This window comes from Anopheles marshallii, chromosome 2 (assembly GCF_943734725.1).
Source record: "Anopheles marshallii chromosome 2, idAnoMarsDA_429_01, whole genome shotgun sequence".
NCBI lineage: Eukaryota > Metazoa > Arthropoda > Insecta > Diptera > Culicidae > Anopheles > Anopheles marshallii.
This window is the reverse complement of record NC_071326.1, coordinates 82,191,052-82,209,269: the sequence shown is the minus strand read 5'-3', so window position 1 is coordinate 82,209,269 and position 18,218 is coordinate 82,191,052. Positions and strand designations below refer to the sequence as shown.

Genomic DNA, 18,218 nt, shown 5'->3' with positions numbered 1-18,218 from the left:
ATGATATAAATTAAAATTTAATGTCCCACGTCTTGCCTTCTTCGCCGGCCAAAGCTTTACCGGGCGTGTCGGTATGTTTCCAATTGCTGGGCTGTTTCTTCTGCCTCTCAATACCGCGAACCAGAAAGGAGTTCCGGGAGTGAACGCACGGGAGGTTTGCAGAGCTTAGTCTTATCTTATTATCGACGGTTTTCATGACGCTTTTTGGCCAATATATATTTTTGCCGTTCGTCTTCACCATCCCGTGGACGTGTTCCTTGCTAGATAGTGGTCTTTTGTTTGCAAAGCCCGGGTGGGGATCCGGGTGGGATTTGCCAGGGTCCAATGGTTGAAAACGGAACATGAAATCCTTACCACCCAGCCAAAACGTAAAGTATTCATATCGCTATGGGCAGGTTTTGTGTGCCTTTTCGCGGGTGGTTTTGTGCTCTGCTCCGGTTGACTTCCTGCGAGGAACTCGCTTATCGCTTTTCGATAGGATGCTGTTCGACTCTACACGTTGCCTCTCTGACCAAACCAGACCACTCGGAAGCTCGTGTGGAAAGAAACCCAAAATCCAATAAAATTTGTTCGCGCCGTACTGACCATCCGTGCTGGGGGTGTTTTTTTTTTTTTTGGTTTTGCTGCCGTACCGAAGAGACGAAGCTTAGTTCAAGCTAGAGTTTCAGAATTTTCCGCTTCGTTCACGGACGACACGGTTCGTACGCTTCGATTGGCCATTCCTGTGGTTTGACGTTCCCGGGGCTTTTGACCACATGCTCGGCATTTTGTGTGCCGAGTGGCCACCAGCCACTAGCATTCGCTTCCCCTGAGGCGTCCATTCATCATTCCCTCTGCCGCATACCATCGCCGCTGTCCACCATTGAAAAGGAATTCAATTTGAAGCGTTTATTATCGTGAATATTATTCTTGCGAGTGTGACTTTGATTGTTACCTACGGAGAACAGAATGCGGCATGGGCGAAAAGGATGCGACGGAACGACCAGTCGGAGCACCGTCAGATTGCGAATGGTGACGCACGATGGAAGCGAAGAATGTTTTAGAAGATTTCTTTAGCTTACCAACATTGGCCACTGGTGGTACAAGGCAAAACCCCTGGGCATTGATTTATGGGAAAATATTTTAATAAACTTCGGTTCTTTTATGTTCGCCCCGTATGCACTTAAGCACTGCGCGAGAGGGTTAGTTTGCAGGAGATGTTTTTTGTTTCCTCTATTCCATTCCACGTTTATTCCCATTTTATCTATCGACAAAGCATTCCTTCTGCTGAGCTTTTAAACGTTTTCTTCGTATACGATCGACATTTTTCGCTTTCGATTTTCCATTCTGCGGCAAAGAAACAACGTTGGAATGGGGTGGTAAGGCTGATGAAAAAGGTGATTATTTGTTAAAATTGTTTTTCTCAGCAAGAAGTACATGAATAAACTTGTTTATTTAATACCATATTCGCTTGATTTTTAGTTAAAGCTGATACATTCGATCGTACATTCGAAAACAATATCGCAAATTGATTGATGAGATTGAAGGAAACATTTGAAGAGATAGTGAAATGTTGTTTGGCGTTGGGTTTATAATACTTTACGATGTTTAAATATGAACTATTTGCAAATATTGAAAATATTTGGATTTATCGTGTGTAACTATGAATTTGATACAACATAGTGATTATTGGGAAAATGTGTTACATATTTATTGAACAGGTTTCACGGTTTTGGCCACCTGCAGGTGTCTTATGAACCGATAATGGTCCTGTCGATCCATAACCCTAAGCTTTGTGGCGGACACATCAACGCCATCGATCTATCAACGCCATCGGCCATGTTGGGTGATGAAAAAAAAATTATCAAAAATTCATTTTCGCTATCCACACAGATCGAACCATTCTTTTTCGTCAAGCCTTTCTTTTTTGTTTTATTAAAATGGCTATAAAATTATGCTACGGAATGTATTAATAATCAGTTGATCAGCTTACCTTTTTATCGTTTTTGTACCAAACCAGCGTTGCTAATGGATTGCCGCCCGACGAAATGCACATGAGCTTATGCTTCGTACCCTCCGCCAAAATGGATCCTTCCGTGTAACCGGAAATAATCGGTGGTCCAGGAGGAACTGCAGGATAAACGGGGGGAAAAATGCAGTTATTGAAGTGTAGATGTTGTATATAAATTTTGAAATATTTCTATCAAAACGATAACGTCGTAATTCGACAAATTCTAGTTAACTTAGTATCTCTAGCTCGGTTTACAAAGAGTGGATGTTGGACTCGTTCAATTTCCTTCAAAAAACAACACACATGTGTCACCATGTTTTGTGAGGTTATTTATGACGCTACAGTTGTTAAAGGGAAATTGATCTTGTGTAGAAACACCAGAGCTATTTGTCACAAAGCTCGATTGATGACCGTATTGTCAGGAGGGGTTCCATGCGAAATGACCTCTGTCAGCCATTTTGCTTGTACAATTTTCTGTTAACATGCACTAACATCTCGAACAGAACCCCTTTACGTGAGACTCTTTTTACTTGGTTGATTGCCCCTGGCATTATGCAAGCAAAGTTCCTGTGAGTACTAAAAAGAATATTCTTAATTTCCGCTGACAGCTTTTATCCTTTATTTGTTAGCGAGTGGAGGTGGTGAGTTTTTTCTTCCTTCGTACAATACGGGATTAAATATACCCATCGTTAGATGTAGAAAATGCAGAAAAGAAACTTCTACTTTAAAAAAAAAACGAAAGTCTTAGAACAGTTTGGGTTCGTTGTTTGCAAGCTTTTGTTGGATTAATTATTGCAATTCTGCGCTGTATGGTGCTCTTTATCCTGCTTTCTCTCTTTATTTCTTTTCCTTTTGTATGCGCGTTCGCTTTTGTACCGATGGCGGTTTTAATGGCGGTACGATTAAATGATAACTAAAATTTTAATCAGCTTATCCTGGCCGGGATGCGAACCGCTTTCCCACTATCGGTGGATGTGCCACGGGAACAGGGAGGAGGCTCGGTGGTTGGGTTGGGTTCGGACCGGGAAAGCAGACTGCTGACACTGACAACTTAACGTGCTTATGCCAGCTGATCACTGGTAACGGCGCGATGGTGGATTTGTGCAAATTGAAAGCGAACTTTGGGCACAACTATTTTAATTAAACGAGGCAACTGTTTGGCAGTAAAGTTTTCCGAATTGAATTCCACTTTCGAAATGGAACGGCCGAACCCCCCGAAGCATTTGCGTGAAGCGATATCGTGTGTACGGTCATATTTAACCGGAGAGCGAATAGGCATACTACAATAAATGAGTGGAAGCGTTTGAGTATGAGCGTTTGTGTGTGTATGGTGTGGTGTATGTTGGCGTGATAGGCTAGGCGTCTCCATGGTAACACAGTATTCATTCCATGGCAGTTTTCGGTATGTTTCGTTTACTTTGGTAGATTGGATTAGTTTACAGGCAAACATCCATCTGTCTTCATCTTAGTTTCAACTTCTGTATAATCTTTATTAGCTCTTTACAAACTATGCAAACATTTACGATCAATTTTAACAGCAAAGCATATTCTTAACAAAAATACTGTTTTTGGGCGATTTTGCTTTCTTGCATTTCAATATGTGGTGTAATTGTTTAACAATATTCTAATTCACAATATATCTACTGATAACTTGTGCCACCTTAAGCTGTGCATTATGCTGAATAGTGAATAATAGAAATGAGTATTTATAGCACATTTTGTGTTGCCTAATGTTTCTTATGTTACATTATTTAATGTTGTAACTGTAAGTTAAATATTTGTGTTATATAAGAAAATTCTTTTCTATTTACTGTTTGAATTATCTTCGGATTGCCACTTTGGTTAATTCGTTTTCGTGTTGTACTCATAACTTTTTTTTCTGTATTTTCATTTACTCCTACTTTATTTAATACATATTTTTTGACAAACGCATTTATATTTAAATATGATTTGAATGCATTTGATATTAATTCAGCAAACTGATTTGCTTGTTACAATTGTTGATTTGATATTGAAATCAACAAATTGTCGAAATCTTGTGAACGCGTGGGTTTGCAAGCATTATAATTATACCAGAGCTGCCATGAAATATGGTTCTTGATTTCTCGGAAACAATAATTCCTGCCGTCGAAATTGAAAACCTTTCGAAACACGACAATGGAAGCAATAAGTTATCTCGCAGACGGGTGTCTAGGGTTACCCCGAACCGATGGATGATTTAAGTGGTACAATATTTCCCAAGCCTCCATGCTGGTGCCTATACCAATAGGGAACTCGTTCGCAATGAGTTCGCTGGAAAAGGCACTTAAAATTTACCCAACTTCCCAATCGAATGCGAAATAGAGGCGTTTCGATTTATGCCGTAAACAATATCGTTATATCGGCTGTTCGATACAAGTTCGTTACAGCAGGTTCGAAACGATGGTGGTTCAGCAACCGGCAGGGTCTTAATCGGTCACTTTCGGTTATTTTTTTCCGGTGTTAGGTGGAATGGTTACGCTGTGAAGCTAACTTTTCGACGGTAAAGTTTCTTGACCGTGCCGTCTGTACCGTCTTGAGTTGATGGACATTAATTAGTACAAGTATTGTGCAGATAATCGCACGGAAAACGATGAAGGCACTAACTTGAAGCTGATTAAATTACCTTTCGCAGACTTTTCGAGCTGTCTAGTGTAAGTGGGAAAGGAGTGGGCGCGCGATGGAATGATTTATGATGATTTCAGCTATTTACCGACGTGAAAGTGGTTTGAAATAGCGAGAAAATTACTTACATCCAAAGTTCATTAGCTGTGTTTAACACATTATGTTTAACTATTCGAAATTTGAATTCAAAAAGTTAACGCAATAGAATATTCTATTTAGGAAATAGCTTAACATTTTATAAAGCTAAGAAAGAAAGTGATTTTTTTTAATTTAAAAACCAACTGTAAATTAACATTGTTCCACGAAAACGTTGTTTTGTAAGGAACAATGAGACAACCATCAATCGCAAATTGGTTGCTCTGCGGGATCAGGATCTCAGCGAATGTTCTCAGAATGCGGAAATGACGGTGTTATCGAGGGCATCCTTTTTTTTTGTACAGAATTCATCAGAATTGACTCCGACTAATCTTTGGCACGGATCATTGAGCATAAAATTCGGTGGATAAAATCAGGGTTTTACTGACGCTGAAATTTGTATCGGGCGAGCAGAAAAAAAAGAAAAGCTCAAGAGAAAGCATCGCCCATAAAACGTGTAGGCTAGACTTTTGCAGAGCAATGGTAGCGATTGCTTGGAATTTGCTTATCATCTCAAAAAGGGATGTATTTCTTTGTGTGTTTCATCAAACGCCAAGCGCGACGGTGAGTTGAAAAGGTTAAGTGCGTTCTGTTTCGATGGTGCGGCAGTATCCAGCAGGTCCGCAGAGTTGATTAAAGACAGTATCGGGATGTAAGCGGAAGAGACCGCGCGTGTGTGTGTGTGAGAGAGCACTTCCATAATCTTCACTGTTCCTGGTTTTTCACTATTGTTCCCGCGGCCATCATCTGTCATTGTGGCCCAGCGCAACCGAAAACCCGGCACCCGTGCACGACAGGTACACAAAGCAAGTTGATTTGCATACTAATTAGAAAGTTCGCCGAGCCGGTACGTTTTACCCCGTTTTATCAAACCCGGAATGGCGCTGGGAGCAGTGGCAAGTAACAGCAAGATGAATCTCTCCCGGGATTATGGTAAGAATATTTCACGTTCGATCTTGCGCTATTTAGCTTTTTCGACGAAAAATGGGATGAGATGAAGCGTCTTAACCGACATTCCATCCGTTCCATCAACAGGAACTATGTCGGGAAGGTATACTGTTTGCCAACGTGGAGTTGATGGGTGGTGCGGTGAGGGATTGTTCTTCACCGTTTGATGGTGTGCAATTCCGGCAACATTCCAACAAGTATGCGCAGTAATACTTACGTAGCACATTGACGGTGTGAGTGGATTGCACGTTTTCGGGCAGTTGCATATTAACGCCATGGCAAATGGCAACCAGCGAACGTTTGTTGGCTTCCACCGTAGCTGTTATGTTGGAGGTAGTAACCCATCCTCCTGGAACGAAAGCGTATAGAAGCATTTTTCTCCATTTCAGCAACGGTGATTGATTAAATGTTTTTTTTTTTCAATACAATTTAAACTGCTTTTAATGGCATACCTTCCGGGCTTGGAACAACTTTCGCCGAAGCGTTTGCCACCTGCTTTCCATTTACAACCCATTTGATGTCTGCAGCCGGGTTCGACGCCGTTGTCTGGCACTGCAGGGTCACACTATCGCCTATCCGTGCTTCCGATGGTCCGGAAACTATCACTTGTGTCGGAGCAACTGTAATGAGGGCATGAGTTGGAATTTTATGGGCATGAGTTACAACATTGTCTACCGTTTGGAACACGAGCCACTTACACAACACATTAAGCGTAACCTCAGCTTTAAGAATCTTGGTCGCCATTATATTGTTGGCTTCGCAACGCAAGCGTGCCTTATTGTCAGTCGCTTCCGCTACGAAGGAGTAAATGTTTTCCGACAGTCGATCAGTCGTCCGGTAGGCCATGCGGGCCTGATTTCCGTTCTTGTACCAGATCAGCTGAGCCGGCGGGTTGCCACCCCGGCTGCGGCACACCAGTTTAACGTGCTGTCCTTTACGCACCGCTTCGCCCGGTGCGTATCCATCAATGTATGGTGCTCCGGGAGGATCTAAGGGATAAGAGCAGGAAACAATGGTTGGTTAAAACAAATGCGCTGTGATGTAGTTTGCAGTTTTATTTTGATATGTTTGTCGTGCTGAAATGTTTCATACAAAGAAAGAATTGATCCTCAATACATCCTTCGACGGGTCATAAACGATTGAAGTGATTTGGGCAATTACACGGGGAGATTCGTTCGATAATGTTACGCTTCTGTTTAGAATGCTTTACATTGTCCAGATGAGAATTCCCGGGGCAAAGACCGCAGTCTGGACAAAATATGATAAAAATACTAAAATGTGTTATAAAAACTGCCATGATTCAAGTTTTATTGCAGATTTTTGTAATATTTGTTTTAATGTGTACTTTATTTCCTTTACTTTTTTAATCGTTTTGAATCTAATCATAGAACTGTTAAAACTAATTTTTTACTGTTGTTTTCACGTTCACCCATTTCTTACTTCACAAAACAACCGTCAGGACATATGGCCACTAGTTGCCGTTCGTATTGTAAGTTATGTAGTTCAATTTTTCGGCGTGTGTGGCTGCGCCCACATAATTAATTGTTTGTTTATCGCTTTTCCTTACAGGGGACCATTTTGTTTTCTTCATTGGCAAAAAAATTTTCCCTTCTAGCAGGGTATCAAGCACTGTGCACCAATATACGCCATCGTTGTTGGTAACGCTCGGTGGGAAATCATTTCCGAAACCCATTGCCGAACACACGCGGAAAATTGGTTTCCTCATCATTATTCGTACTTTTATCCATAATTTGCAGCACTTCGTATGTGTGGCGGTGCCAGCATATCGGCCAAAAAGCAAAGCAAATGGTGGTAAAATTAATTTTCTTATCACTTTATGTGTTTAGCTTTTTCTCAACAAATTTACATGCACCCCGTTCCATCCGGTCTCTGTGAGTGTGTGTGTGTAGCGATGTATGGTTGTGTGGGTGCCGTAGCAAGAAATATTTTCTTGCACGTTTATAATGAAACCACTATGCTTTCGCTTCCCCGTGACACTGCCGCTGTCGGGTTGCTTTGTTAAGAAAACGGTGTACGATAAACGCCCTGAAATAACCGACACCATTCGTTTCAGGACAAACTTCGACAACTTGTCTTTGGTGCGCATAAATAATGGCAGAAATGCTAATTTTCTTAGATAATGTGCCGGCCCCGTGTGCCATTATATTACGTGTGCACGAGTGCAGGTGAGTGGCAGTGGCGATAAGTAGATTGAATTTTAATGCCTACATTGTCGTCATTTTGCTCGTGCACACCGGAGTGCGCTATCGCTAATGTGCATTTTTTTTCCACCAAGCTTTCGGGTATGGTACTGCCGATACCCTGGCGGCATATACTAGCGATAAGATGTGGTTTGGCTTTCACCGTCTTCCAGTGCCGGGGACCGCAGGGCACGATGCTAAGAGCCTTTCTTGTCGAGCGGTATGGAGTCACGAACCGTTGTAGATCTTGTTTTATGAGCGGCAGAATAAGCGAGGAAAAAAAGCACACACACACACACACAAACAGACAGCCCAAAATGTGTTTTAAATTTGCGTCCTCCTATATATGGGTTAACGCAACCGGCACTATTACCCCAAGCAGGAACATGATGGAAAATCGAAATGGATGTATATTGGATTTTTGCTCCACTTCCCCCCCCTCCGCAAAAAAAACCCACCCCTCCTTCCTGCCACGGTTCTAATCCGTTAAATGTGATGTCATTTCCTGTGATGTCATATGCAGCAACCGGAGCACCATCCCGCATGCTAATCCTTTGAGTGCATCACGGAAAATGCATCCCTACATTCGCTGCATGGCAAGTGTGGTGTGTGGTTGGGTTGTGTATGTGTGTGTGTTTGTGTGCCCCGTTTGCTGTTAATGCAAACAGAATAAATATTCAGGATGCATGTTTGTGCGGTGTATGCGTCCAGGATAGGAACGTGTGCTTGACACGGGTTTTTGCCGTTGTCGCGGAAGGATAAAGTGGAACTAACGATGTAAAAAAATAAATTAATGCTTCAAGAAAGAAGGTAAGAAAGTGGGTGCTACACTTATATGAGATTTCCGTTTTGGTCTTCGGTATGGTATTTGTTAAACATTCAAAATAAGTGTAGATGTAACTTAAGTTTCACGAATTGTTTTATTTAAATTACGTTAATTAAAAATAAATGAGAAACGATAATACAATTTAAAATTAACGAAAATTAATTCATTAATTCCACTTAGCTGCATAGGAGATGAAAATTGAGTTGAACCTCAAACGAAATTGTTTTTATTTTTCAAAACAAAGTGCGCGATTCTTGCAATTTTAAGATATTATCAGGGGGGTTTTACTCAACTTGTTAGTATTTGTTAAGCTAACTCAAATTAATATTATTTTGAAGTAGTTGACAAATCAAACAAATATTTTAAGGTTGAGAAAATTGGGACGTTTGTGCATATGGTAACAGCGCATGACTGACAATCCAGTTAAGGGTAAATAAAGTCAAAGCAAGCCATAAATGGCACGCATCTTTTCCTCTTGCGATTGTATTGCCAATAAAGAAAAGGTAGAAGATAATTGCCCATTCAAAAAAATACTTAAATTGTTTGATTTTGGTTCTTCTGTGCATATTCCCGTTCGTCTGTGCAATATACAGCAATTCTTATGATAGAAAACACACTAAATGAAGATCTGAATCTCTAAAACTATTTTCCATGAACAGAAGTTCGGCAGGTTTGTTCAGATATTATATGATTGAACTAAAAATTTAAGCCCGCGTCCATTTTCATAAATGTCTTCAATTAAAAAAAAAATTCTTCATCCCGTACTGGGGGTTCCAAATCCTCCATCTCCCAAACCCCGTACGCAAGTTGATGAACGCGCAAACTGTCAGCTGAATAAATGAATAATAAATGGGCGCTTGCTTTGCCGCCTGTGACGAAAAAAAAACCCCTAGCCAAGAACAAGGCAACTCAACTTCAAAGTCAGTCAGTGAAGTTTAAATCAAAAGACTCCAAACTTATCGCGGGCGGGCGGAAAGCCGTGTCGTTCGTTCGTATGCACCAAATGGGCTCCCGGTTGCGCGCTTTAATTATATTAGCTCATTTGCATAGCAATCCATCCACCGGGGTATGAGTGTGACAAAGTGATCTTTCTTTTTTGCCTTTCGAGAGATTTGACTGCTTGACTAATTATTTGTCTATGCATATTCTTTTGCTGGAACTCGTCCATACTACTGTACCGGGGAATCAAATGTCCCGAAACTCTGCAGCACTAGTGTGTGTAGCGGTGTTAGTTGTAGATTATGGAAATTGCATTACTTCTATGAACTTTTAACCTACTTTGCGTGCGTGTAGAATAAAAAGTTTCGCTCCCAGTCAATCCATTCGCCATTGTTCTAAATAGGTTGGATTTCGTTGATCTTGAATGATTGTTATCCTCAGCCCGAAATTAAATTTATGGCAAAGTACGAGAGGAACGCTTTTGCGTTCGCTAAACAATGTGAACTTGTTTTTTAAAAGTCCTGCTCGCTTTTCAACCCCTGAAAAAGCACACCAAAGATCATCGCAAGATGGTGGTAAGACGGACGGTAGCGTTTTTTGTTGTTGTTGTTTTGTTTCACTTCATTCCTATTTGTAAATGTCTGAAATGTCGGAAAGTGGAGCAAAAGGATTTGCTCACAAAGGAGCGGGTTTCGCACCCGAGGCAGCTGTCGGTTGTTTATTTTTATTTAATATTTACTTATTACATTCTCCACCATCATTTTAACTGCTTTTGCACCCGAGCGGGTTCCCTCGGTGGTGTTCTTCTGAACATGGGAGTGTGTGTTCATGAGTTCTTCGTTACTTTCATCACCCTTGCCTGCGCTTGCCGGGTGGCGCTTTTTGGGGCCGGGTGCTCTTACTGATTCCTGAAATCATATCCTTCGCTTCAGCTGCAACGACCGTGGCACACAATTGTAGTAACGCTTCTGTTTTTTACTCCTACCTCCTGTTCGGCTCTTATTGCTTACAGTTGGCATTTCTCAGTGTTGTTGTGCCGTTTGATGCAGCATTTCCCACAGACACTCACTTTTACCCTTCGTGATGCCATGTCATATCGGGGTGCTGTATGTGTGTGTGTTAATGTGCCGTTGAGCAGAATAGAAGTAAGGTTAAAAAAATGTTAACGAAACAACGACATTCCCCCGGTTGGTGGCTTTGTTAGGTTCGGCGACGGTGGAGAACACTTCGCGAGCTTCAAGGAGAAGTTCCCGACGGGTGCCTCGAAATGAAAAGTTATATTCCTGCTTTGTAATGGAAGCGCGCAAGGGCGCATTTTCTTCACGGTCTCCACTGTTTTCTTCGCCGGGGGGTGTTCCTCTACTCGGTACCCAATGGTTCCTCGGTTCATCGCGTGACTCGCTGACGACGACAGGCGTTAGAATTCTTTCGCCGAGTAAACAGAACGATGACAGCAGGCACGCAACATGGACACCTCCCCCCGACTTTTCTTACCCCAGTGGAAGAAGCGGAAGTTGAAGGTGGAAAGTTTTCGGTTTTCGGTTCCTTCCGGGACGGTTTTTGCCCGTCGGTCGTTGACGAAGCTGCTCGTGTGCTTTTTGCTGTGTGCTACTGCTGCCGTTTCGTTTATTGCTGTGCTGTGCAATTTTAAAATCATGCTCCACGCGCAAAGACTGCGAAACAGTCGAACAGAATGGCTGGAAGGAGATGGCGGCACGGTCGTTGTCGCACGTAAGGCAACCTTCAATTGATTGAGAAATCATAGACTAGCGCGTCCGGTACGAGTTTCAATTGGCCCACCAGTGATGGTGGGTGGTGGTGAAAATCAGCACCACCGGACAAAAGCACTGGGTTGGAAACATTACTGAGTACCGTGCCCACCGATCCACCCGATCCATCCGCGCAGCAAGCGCTATTGGCTGTAAAGGTACGTGACTAGCAGCTCATTGCCGGGCGCCAATCAGCGTACTCTTGGCCGGCGGGGATCGGATGGCCAAGCGTAAGTAGCCATTAGTACACTAGCAGCGTTGCTGGAAAATTATAGCAGGGAATGGCAACCGATGGAACGAGGGTGTACACTAGAAGCTCCATCCAGGCTGAAGTGGTTAGCAGAAATGGCATCGGGCAGGGTACTTACAGAGCACTGACAGCTGTACGGTGGCCTGCATCGGACGGTCTTCCGGGATTGCCGGGTGTCGGGCTTGGCACGTGTAGTCGATGTAGTCATCTTCCGCGGTCGGTTGCAGGCGCAGCTTGGACGTTACGGTGTACCGTCGATCTTCCGTTTCTGTGGTCTTTGTGTCGATAGTATCTAGAGCGGAGCAGATAAAAAAAAAAGGCACAAAAAATACGCACATGGCATGAGTTGGGTTGCTGTAAATCGATGTAAAGATTCCCTCCCCAACGTGCGGTAATTACAACTGCTTCGTGAACGATTAATCAAATCAATAGTTTGATTTTCACTTCTCATTTTCTTGGTGTTAGTACAATTCAAACAGAATTGAGTGAGAAATTTATTTAGATTTTTAGATTTTTTAGATTTGCTGTATACTTTATCACAATGGAAATTTCTAATTAAGTATTTATTTATTTGAATTTATTAATTTGCCTTTAAAACAAAGAATTTTAATTTGCCTATTTGCTTTTCCTTTTCCTTGCGATATTTAATCTGTTCGCTCTGTACTAGAATGCTCTAATAATACTGTGACCTGCAAAAAGTACACTCAAAAAGCTTACAAAGATTAAGATTCAGACTTTAGATTCCCAACAGCCTAGAAACCGTTTTACTAGTTGCCTACTGTCCACAGCTTTTAACAATCTGATTTTCATGACGGGGGAATCTTTCTGAGTTTTTACTAGCCGTTGGCAATTTTGCTTAGTCGAATAATCTTTAAGCCATCTTAAAAATTCAATATTAGTTATGGTTTTTATGCCTTCTGAAACAACTATAGCCGAATAATATTGGCTATATTTTCGCAATGAATAAAAACATTCCATTAAAGGCATTCAAACACGAACAAACAGATCTCACACTAAAAACCGGTCCCGAATAGTCGCAATGGTTGGACGATGTTTAAGACATAATATTTGGATTAGAAATTGAGCAAAAGTTAAACTAAACGCTCCGAACGATCTAACATACACAAACAATGTGTGGCTGCCCTCGGTGGTAGTCTTTTAAAATGCCGCCTTTCAATTACTGTTTGTATCCTCCTGGGTGGGGCTATCAGATCAGAATCATCGAATTATCCAACAGATCGTGATTGTTCCGAAATTGAACAAGAATGTCCCCACCCTATGCACTCCAGTTTAGGAGCTATTGCATCGTTTATTCCTTGAACATGGTTCGAGCTGGTTCTTGAGTCTTCGTTGCCCGGCGCTCTCTGACCATCATTACCAGTAGCACATTGATCGTTCAACAATGTTGTTACGGTACTGAAAAAGCTTTGACATCGGATGTGTGTGTGTGTGTTTTTGAAAAAAGAAAAACTTACTTTTACTCTGTTACAGTTATTGATTTTTATTGTCTGTAAGGCGACTGCAAGTTTGTTGCCATGAAGCATCCCTAAGCCAACAGGCACGAGCTGGTGTTCGATCGCAGCAACCGAGTACGTGGGCTTTTGTGTGGGTAGTTGTTCCACAAACGTCCCTCTCGTTACTGTATTATCATTGTTTAACGAACGTTACTGTCAGCTGGAGACCTTTTGGAGAACCCACTCAAGATGGTGAACGAGTGCGACACACGCATGCAAGCGGACGGTACACCGAAGCTGCAAGCCGAGCAGAATCAGTGATAAAAAGCTCATTTTCCTTATCCCCAATCTCGGTACGATGCAGTTCGAGAATGAGCGGGATCGGTTGGTCCTGTCGTCATGGCGGCAGCCCATACTCATGTGGCTGTTCGTACCAGATGCGGCACGGGTCGTCGGTTGTAGCCTCATCAAATGCTGGTTCCCTTCGCCTTTGCAGATGGTGATAATTTTAAGTGCTGTTTATTTTAGAATCCCCTTCACTGGCCGTGGGTTCCCCAAGGGAGGCGTAATAGTGTGCTTGTACTACCAGTATAATATTGCTACAGCTGGACAACCCGGACCAGCCCCGGGATCTCCGGGATGTTTCCATCATTCGACATAAAATTCCCGGTTTTTGCAATCCGGGCCTCCCGGAAACGGGGGCCGGAACAGGGCGTGGATGGAACGGTTTATACATGTGAAAAAGAGGATAATAGAACGATGATACATGTCGATCACGTTTCCAAGTTTTATGTTTACCTATGTAACAAATGCTCCGTTCCGTGCCGTATCGGTCAGATTCGGTTGGCTTTTGCTGCGAACGTTAACACAGGGAAGGGAAAAATCCATACCATAGCAGTTCGGGACGCGGAGAGCGAGATTTGCCAAAGGTATGAATGATGATGCATATTTTATGCTTTTGAAAAAGTTTCCTATTCTTCCGGCAACGGTTCAGAATCGGTGAACAGAAACCATTCGGGGAATATAGACAATACCCGATTGAGTCGGTACGTTCGTCGCTCCCAATGGTACCAAATAAATCCCCATGGCTACTAAAGGCCTGGTGGGGTTTTGTGTTCTATAATGCTTTAAATTTACAACAATATTTTTTAAATTGTAAATCATTAACAGTAATAAACACGCCAGAATTAGTTCGAAGTACTAAAAATGAACATCAGTATCCAAACAACGCACGTAATACAATGATTAATAAACCAGATACAATATGATAATAGTTACAAATAATCCTTCACGCATTTGAAGCTTTTTATAATAAAAGATAAAAGCTCTTCAGATGTAGTTGGTTACAGTATATGTGGTGGTTATTATGATACCAGTGAAAATATATAGATTAAACGTACCTTTACTGTACCTTTAAAGTACTCGAAGTGATAACAACATCTACTAAAAACCAATCAATTAAATCAAGATAAAATTTTAGACCATTACAAATGCATTTACAATCATTGCCTCAAACAATAAGAGAGAAACTGTCTAAGTTTTAACATAATACTTCTACTACTACTGCTACTACCACTACTGCTACTGCTACTACTACTACACAACTACACTTATTCGCGCTTGGTGCCGAACGCGTTGAAGGAAAAAAATGATGGTTAAGAAGATTAGTGAAGCAAAATTTGTTAGAACACTGGTTTAAGGAAGAAAAAAAACTACATTTTTTAATCCTCTTTATACTTTAATCTAACTACCGCACTAGCCATAGCACCTCGACCCACCAACTGATGCGTTCCAAACACAATGTGAAATCGTCTTGCTTTCGCACGGCAAAGTCCACGGTCGATAAATCAACGGGCGCCAGTACCGCACTCAACGTATTCGTGATCGTGAACGTGGTAAGACTTCCGATAAATCTTTTGTAGAGTAGCAACTTTTCAAATTGACCATAAAAACCTCAAAACCCCGAACGACCCCCCTTCCATCGGATGGGGTTCGGATAGAAACGAAGGACAGCAGTGGCACGCCATGCCACTCAAACGTGACTCTCATCAATGAGCAATTAAAGCGAAAATGCCGCCTACTGCGCGTTTGTTTCACTGCGCGTTGCGTAGAAAAACGAGAGTTGGAAGGATGCTGTGTGTGTGTGTGTGTGTTGATAGGGGTGCCGTAAGGGAACGGAAGAAAGGTCATCAAAAATTACCTACCGGTACTGTCAACGGGTTGTAGGAACCAACCGAAACCGGCACTATTATCATAATTGCCTAAGCATTAAACATTTAGTACAAGAATGTAAATTAGATACGGAAGGGTAGCATGAAGGCAGGATGCAGGAGAAAAGGAGAGGAGGTGGGTTGTAAAATAAAAATCTTTACCATGATGACAAACTGATGGACGGTCCGGACCGGTACGATGTACTAAATTGTGCAAATTTTATTGATTTTCATCACTAGAATTTAATTAAATTTCATTAAGATGAAGCGCTAAAAGATGGCTGCCAAGTTTATTTGGATTTTATACCATAATAGGGGATGATAGTATGCCAACAGAACTTTCAAATTGTTGTTAATCTAAAATCCGTGAACTTAAACACAATTTAATTTAACTCAAATGCTGCAAACGTTTGTATTGGTCGCTACATCTACAAACAGTGAACATGACTTCGTTACACGCTTTTCCACAACACCCGTCGGTGATACTGGGTAACCCGCACTGTCAATCGTAACAGTGAAGACCCAAACCATTTACAATTTTATTATACATTCCAGTGGGACTGTTCGTAATTTGTGTACGCTCGGCTGCGGGATGTACTTCGACACACACACACACACACACACATACACATACACAAACACCGAATGAAGGTCCACATTGCACAGTGGTAAAGTGGCGGACGTTTGCCTGATAATGGTTTTAGATTTGAAAACCAAGCAAATGTAATGAAAATAAGGCATTCAACTAAAAACGATTCTGAGTTGAGCGTTTAATTCGGATTGACAGAAAGGTTGAAATCGATTTGAAGTGCTTTATGTCTTTATACTTGAAGTACTGAAAACGAAGCTCCTATTGAGGATAACTGTTCCAAACACACTCACATTGACATTGACTCACATTAGTATTGTGCTTAGAGAGTTTTCTAAGAACAGGCCATTAATGCAAATCTTCAGTGACAAGTCATTTAATTCATGAATCGACTATGCCTTCTGAATAGTTGATGAGTTGTATAAGCTTGAACTAAGTAAAGATTTGACTACTTATTACAATAGGATTACTTCGTCTGTAAAAAATGTTCATTCCAGAATTACCATATGACACCATCGGATTTAATCAACACATCATTGCTCCTTGCTGATTTATGAATATTTGAGAGTTTTTAAACTTTCTTTTGAAAAGAAATTCAGAGTTATTGGTGCAGTTTGGAGATTCATTCGGATGTACGAACCTGAATTTGACTCTCCCGGCACTAACTTACATGTTTGTAATATATTAAAGGTGGTGGCCATTTAGGTCTTGACGGGACATGACGGGAAAGATGCTAAATTGTATCTAGGTTGTACCACTGTACACAGGATTCGACTATGCAGTTTAAGGTAAATAACGTCAAAGATAGCTAGAGTCGAGTTGCATGTGCCACAGAAAATGACAGTACTTCCCCTGTTGTTATATATGGATTTTTACAGCTTATAATTAACTTAAGAAACGAATCAATTTCAACAAACGAAGTTCAAACAAGTAACTCATTGCCTTCGTTCCTTCCTCATAAATGGGGCTTTATCGTGATCTGTTATTTTTGATGAGGATCTCAGTTGTGAGCACGTTAATCTGGAGCATTTATATTGGTGATTAGAGTGATTGAAGACATCAGTCGTCCGTTGTCCAACACTCTATGGTCATAGTATTTCCCGTAACTTTGCTGCAGTTGTCATGTTGGTAGTACTCGAATTTATTATAAACTGTGTTTACAGAGGTTTCCATTGGTTTAAGGGTTCTATTTTTTATTTGTTGCATTTTTATAACTTTGTTTCATACAACACACGCGTTTCACACAAAATTAACAGATAATAACAATCTGAATATTCAATATTATGGTGAAGAAGAGTAATAATTTGGCAAAATCCACCAAAATCATCAAAACATTGATGTCTCAAATTTAAATTCATCAATAGGGAATGTATAAGGTGTCCATCTAGTAGCCTGAACCAAACCCACTGTGCACTGATCGTTCTGGTCATCTTTCGGTAAAGGGCAACAACATACCGGAAAAAGCTACCCAAAGTGCTACCAGCGCATGTACCGCGGGGAAGGGTTTTTTCGGGCGCCATGCTATGGTTTCGGTAGCGCACTGGAAGCTGTAGCATATTTATGACATAATTACTGTTCATTTTTATACCTACCAGCCTTTGTCCGCTCCTGCGAGACGCTTTACTACCCTGCGCTGGCCTGTGCGTTCCGGAAAGTGGACATCGAGGAGAAATTAATTGAGCCCGGGGATTTTTCCACTTGAACGGTTCGGTGCGTCAGAAGTTTTTGGACAGAACGTGCCAGCTTGGCTAGCTGCCGGGATGTGACGAAACTTGTCATAATTTGTTCTCATTATTTGTCGCCGAGTAGGAGAACCGTTTTCTGTGCTTTTGTTGCAGTCATTCGGACGAAGTCGACGATTATGAAGGAATGGAATGTCACCCCGTTTACGAATCTTTGTACCAGAGCACAAAACTCCTCACACTCTAGTGGCGGTTTCTTGCAGCGAAACAGATTTATGGCGTATCTGTATGCAAAGCGAACACACAAATTTCCGTCCCCAAGTTCCCAGCGAGTCTGTCACCGAAATGAAAGATCCCCATCTTAATGGGGCTCGCAGTTTTTTTTTTTCGCTCATTCGCTCTATCTCACGCTGTTGGCCTTCGTTAGTCTTAATGTGCGGTTTTAACGGGGGCAAGGGACCAGTCATCAGGAGCGCAATTTGTAATACGCATAATGTGCCCGTACTTAAACGCTTTTATGACGACCAATCGACGAACCGCGATCGCGGGTCCGGTGCGGGTCGATATGTTAATTTAGGTACC

General features: G+C 41.7%; 1 protein-coding gene across 1 annotated transcript in view; it reads right to left on the bottom strand.

The window, feature by feature from the left end:
• Positions 1 to 18,218, bottom strand: part of LOC128718695 (nephrin-like) — a 114,743-nt gene that overhangs the window by 25,712 nt on the left and 70,813 nt on the right. The window contains exons 5-9 of the mRNA XM_053812314.1: positions 11,820 to 11,993; positions 6,415 to 6,705; positions 6,169 to 6,336; positions 5,934 to 6,065; positions 1,973 to 2,109 (exon numbers count right to left, since the gene is read on the bottom strand). Coding sequence (XP_053668289.1) covers positions 1,973 to 2,109; positions 5,934 to 6,065; positions 6,169 to 6,336; positions 6,415 to 6,705; positions 11,820 to 11,993 — 902 coding nt within the window. The remainder of the gene's footprint in view (positions 1 to 1,972; positions 2,110 to 5,933; positions 6,066 to 6,168; positions 6,337 to 6,414; positions 6,706 to 11,819; positions 11,994 to 18,218) is intronic.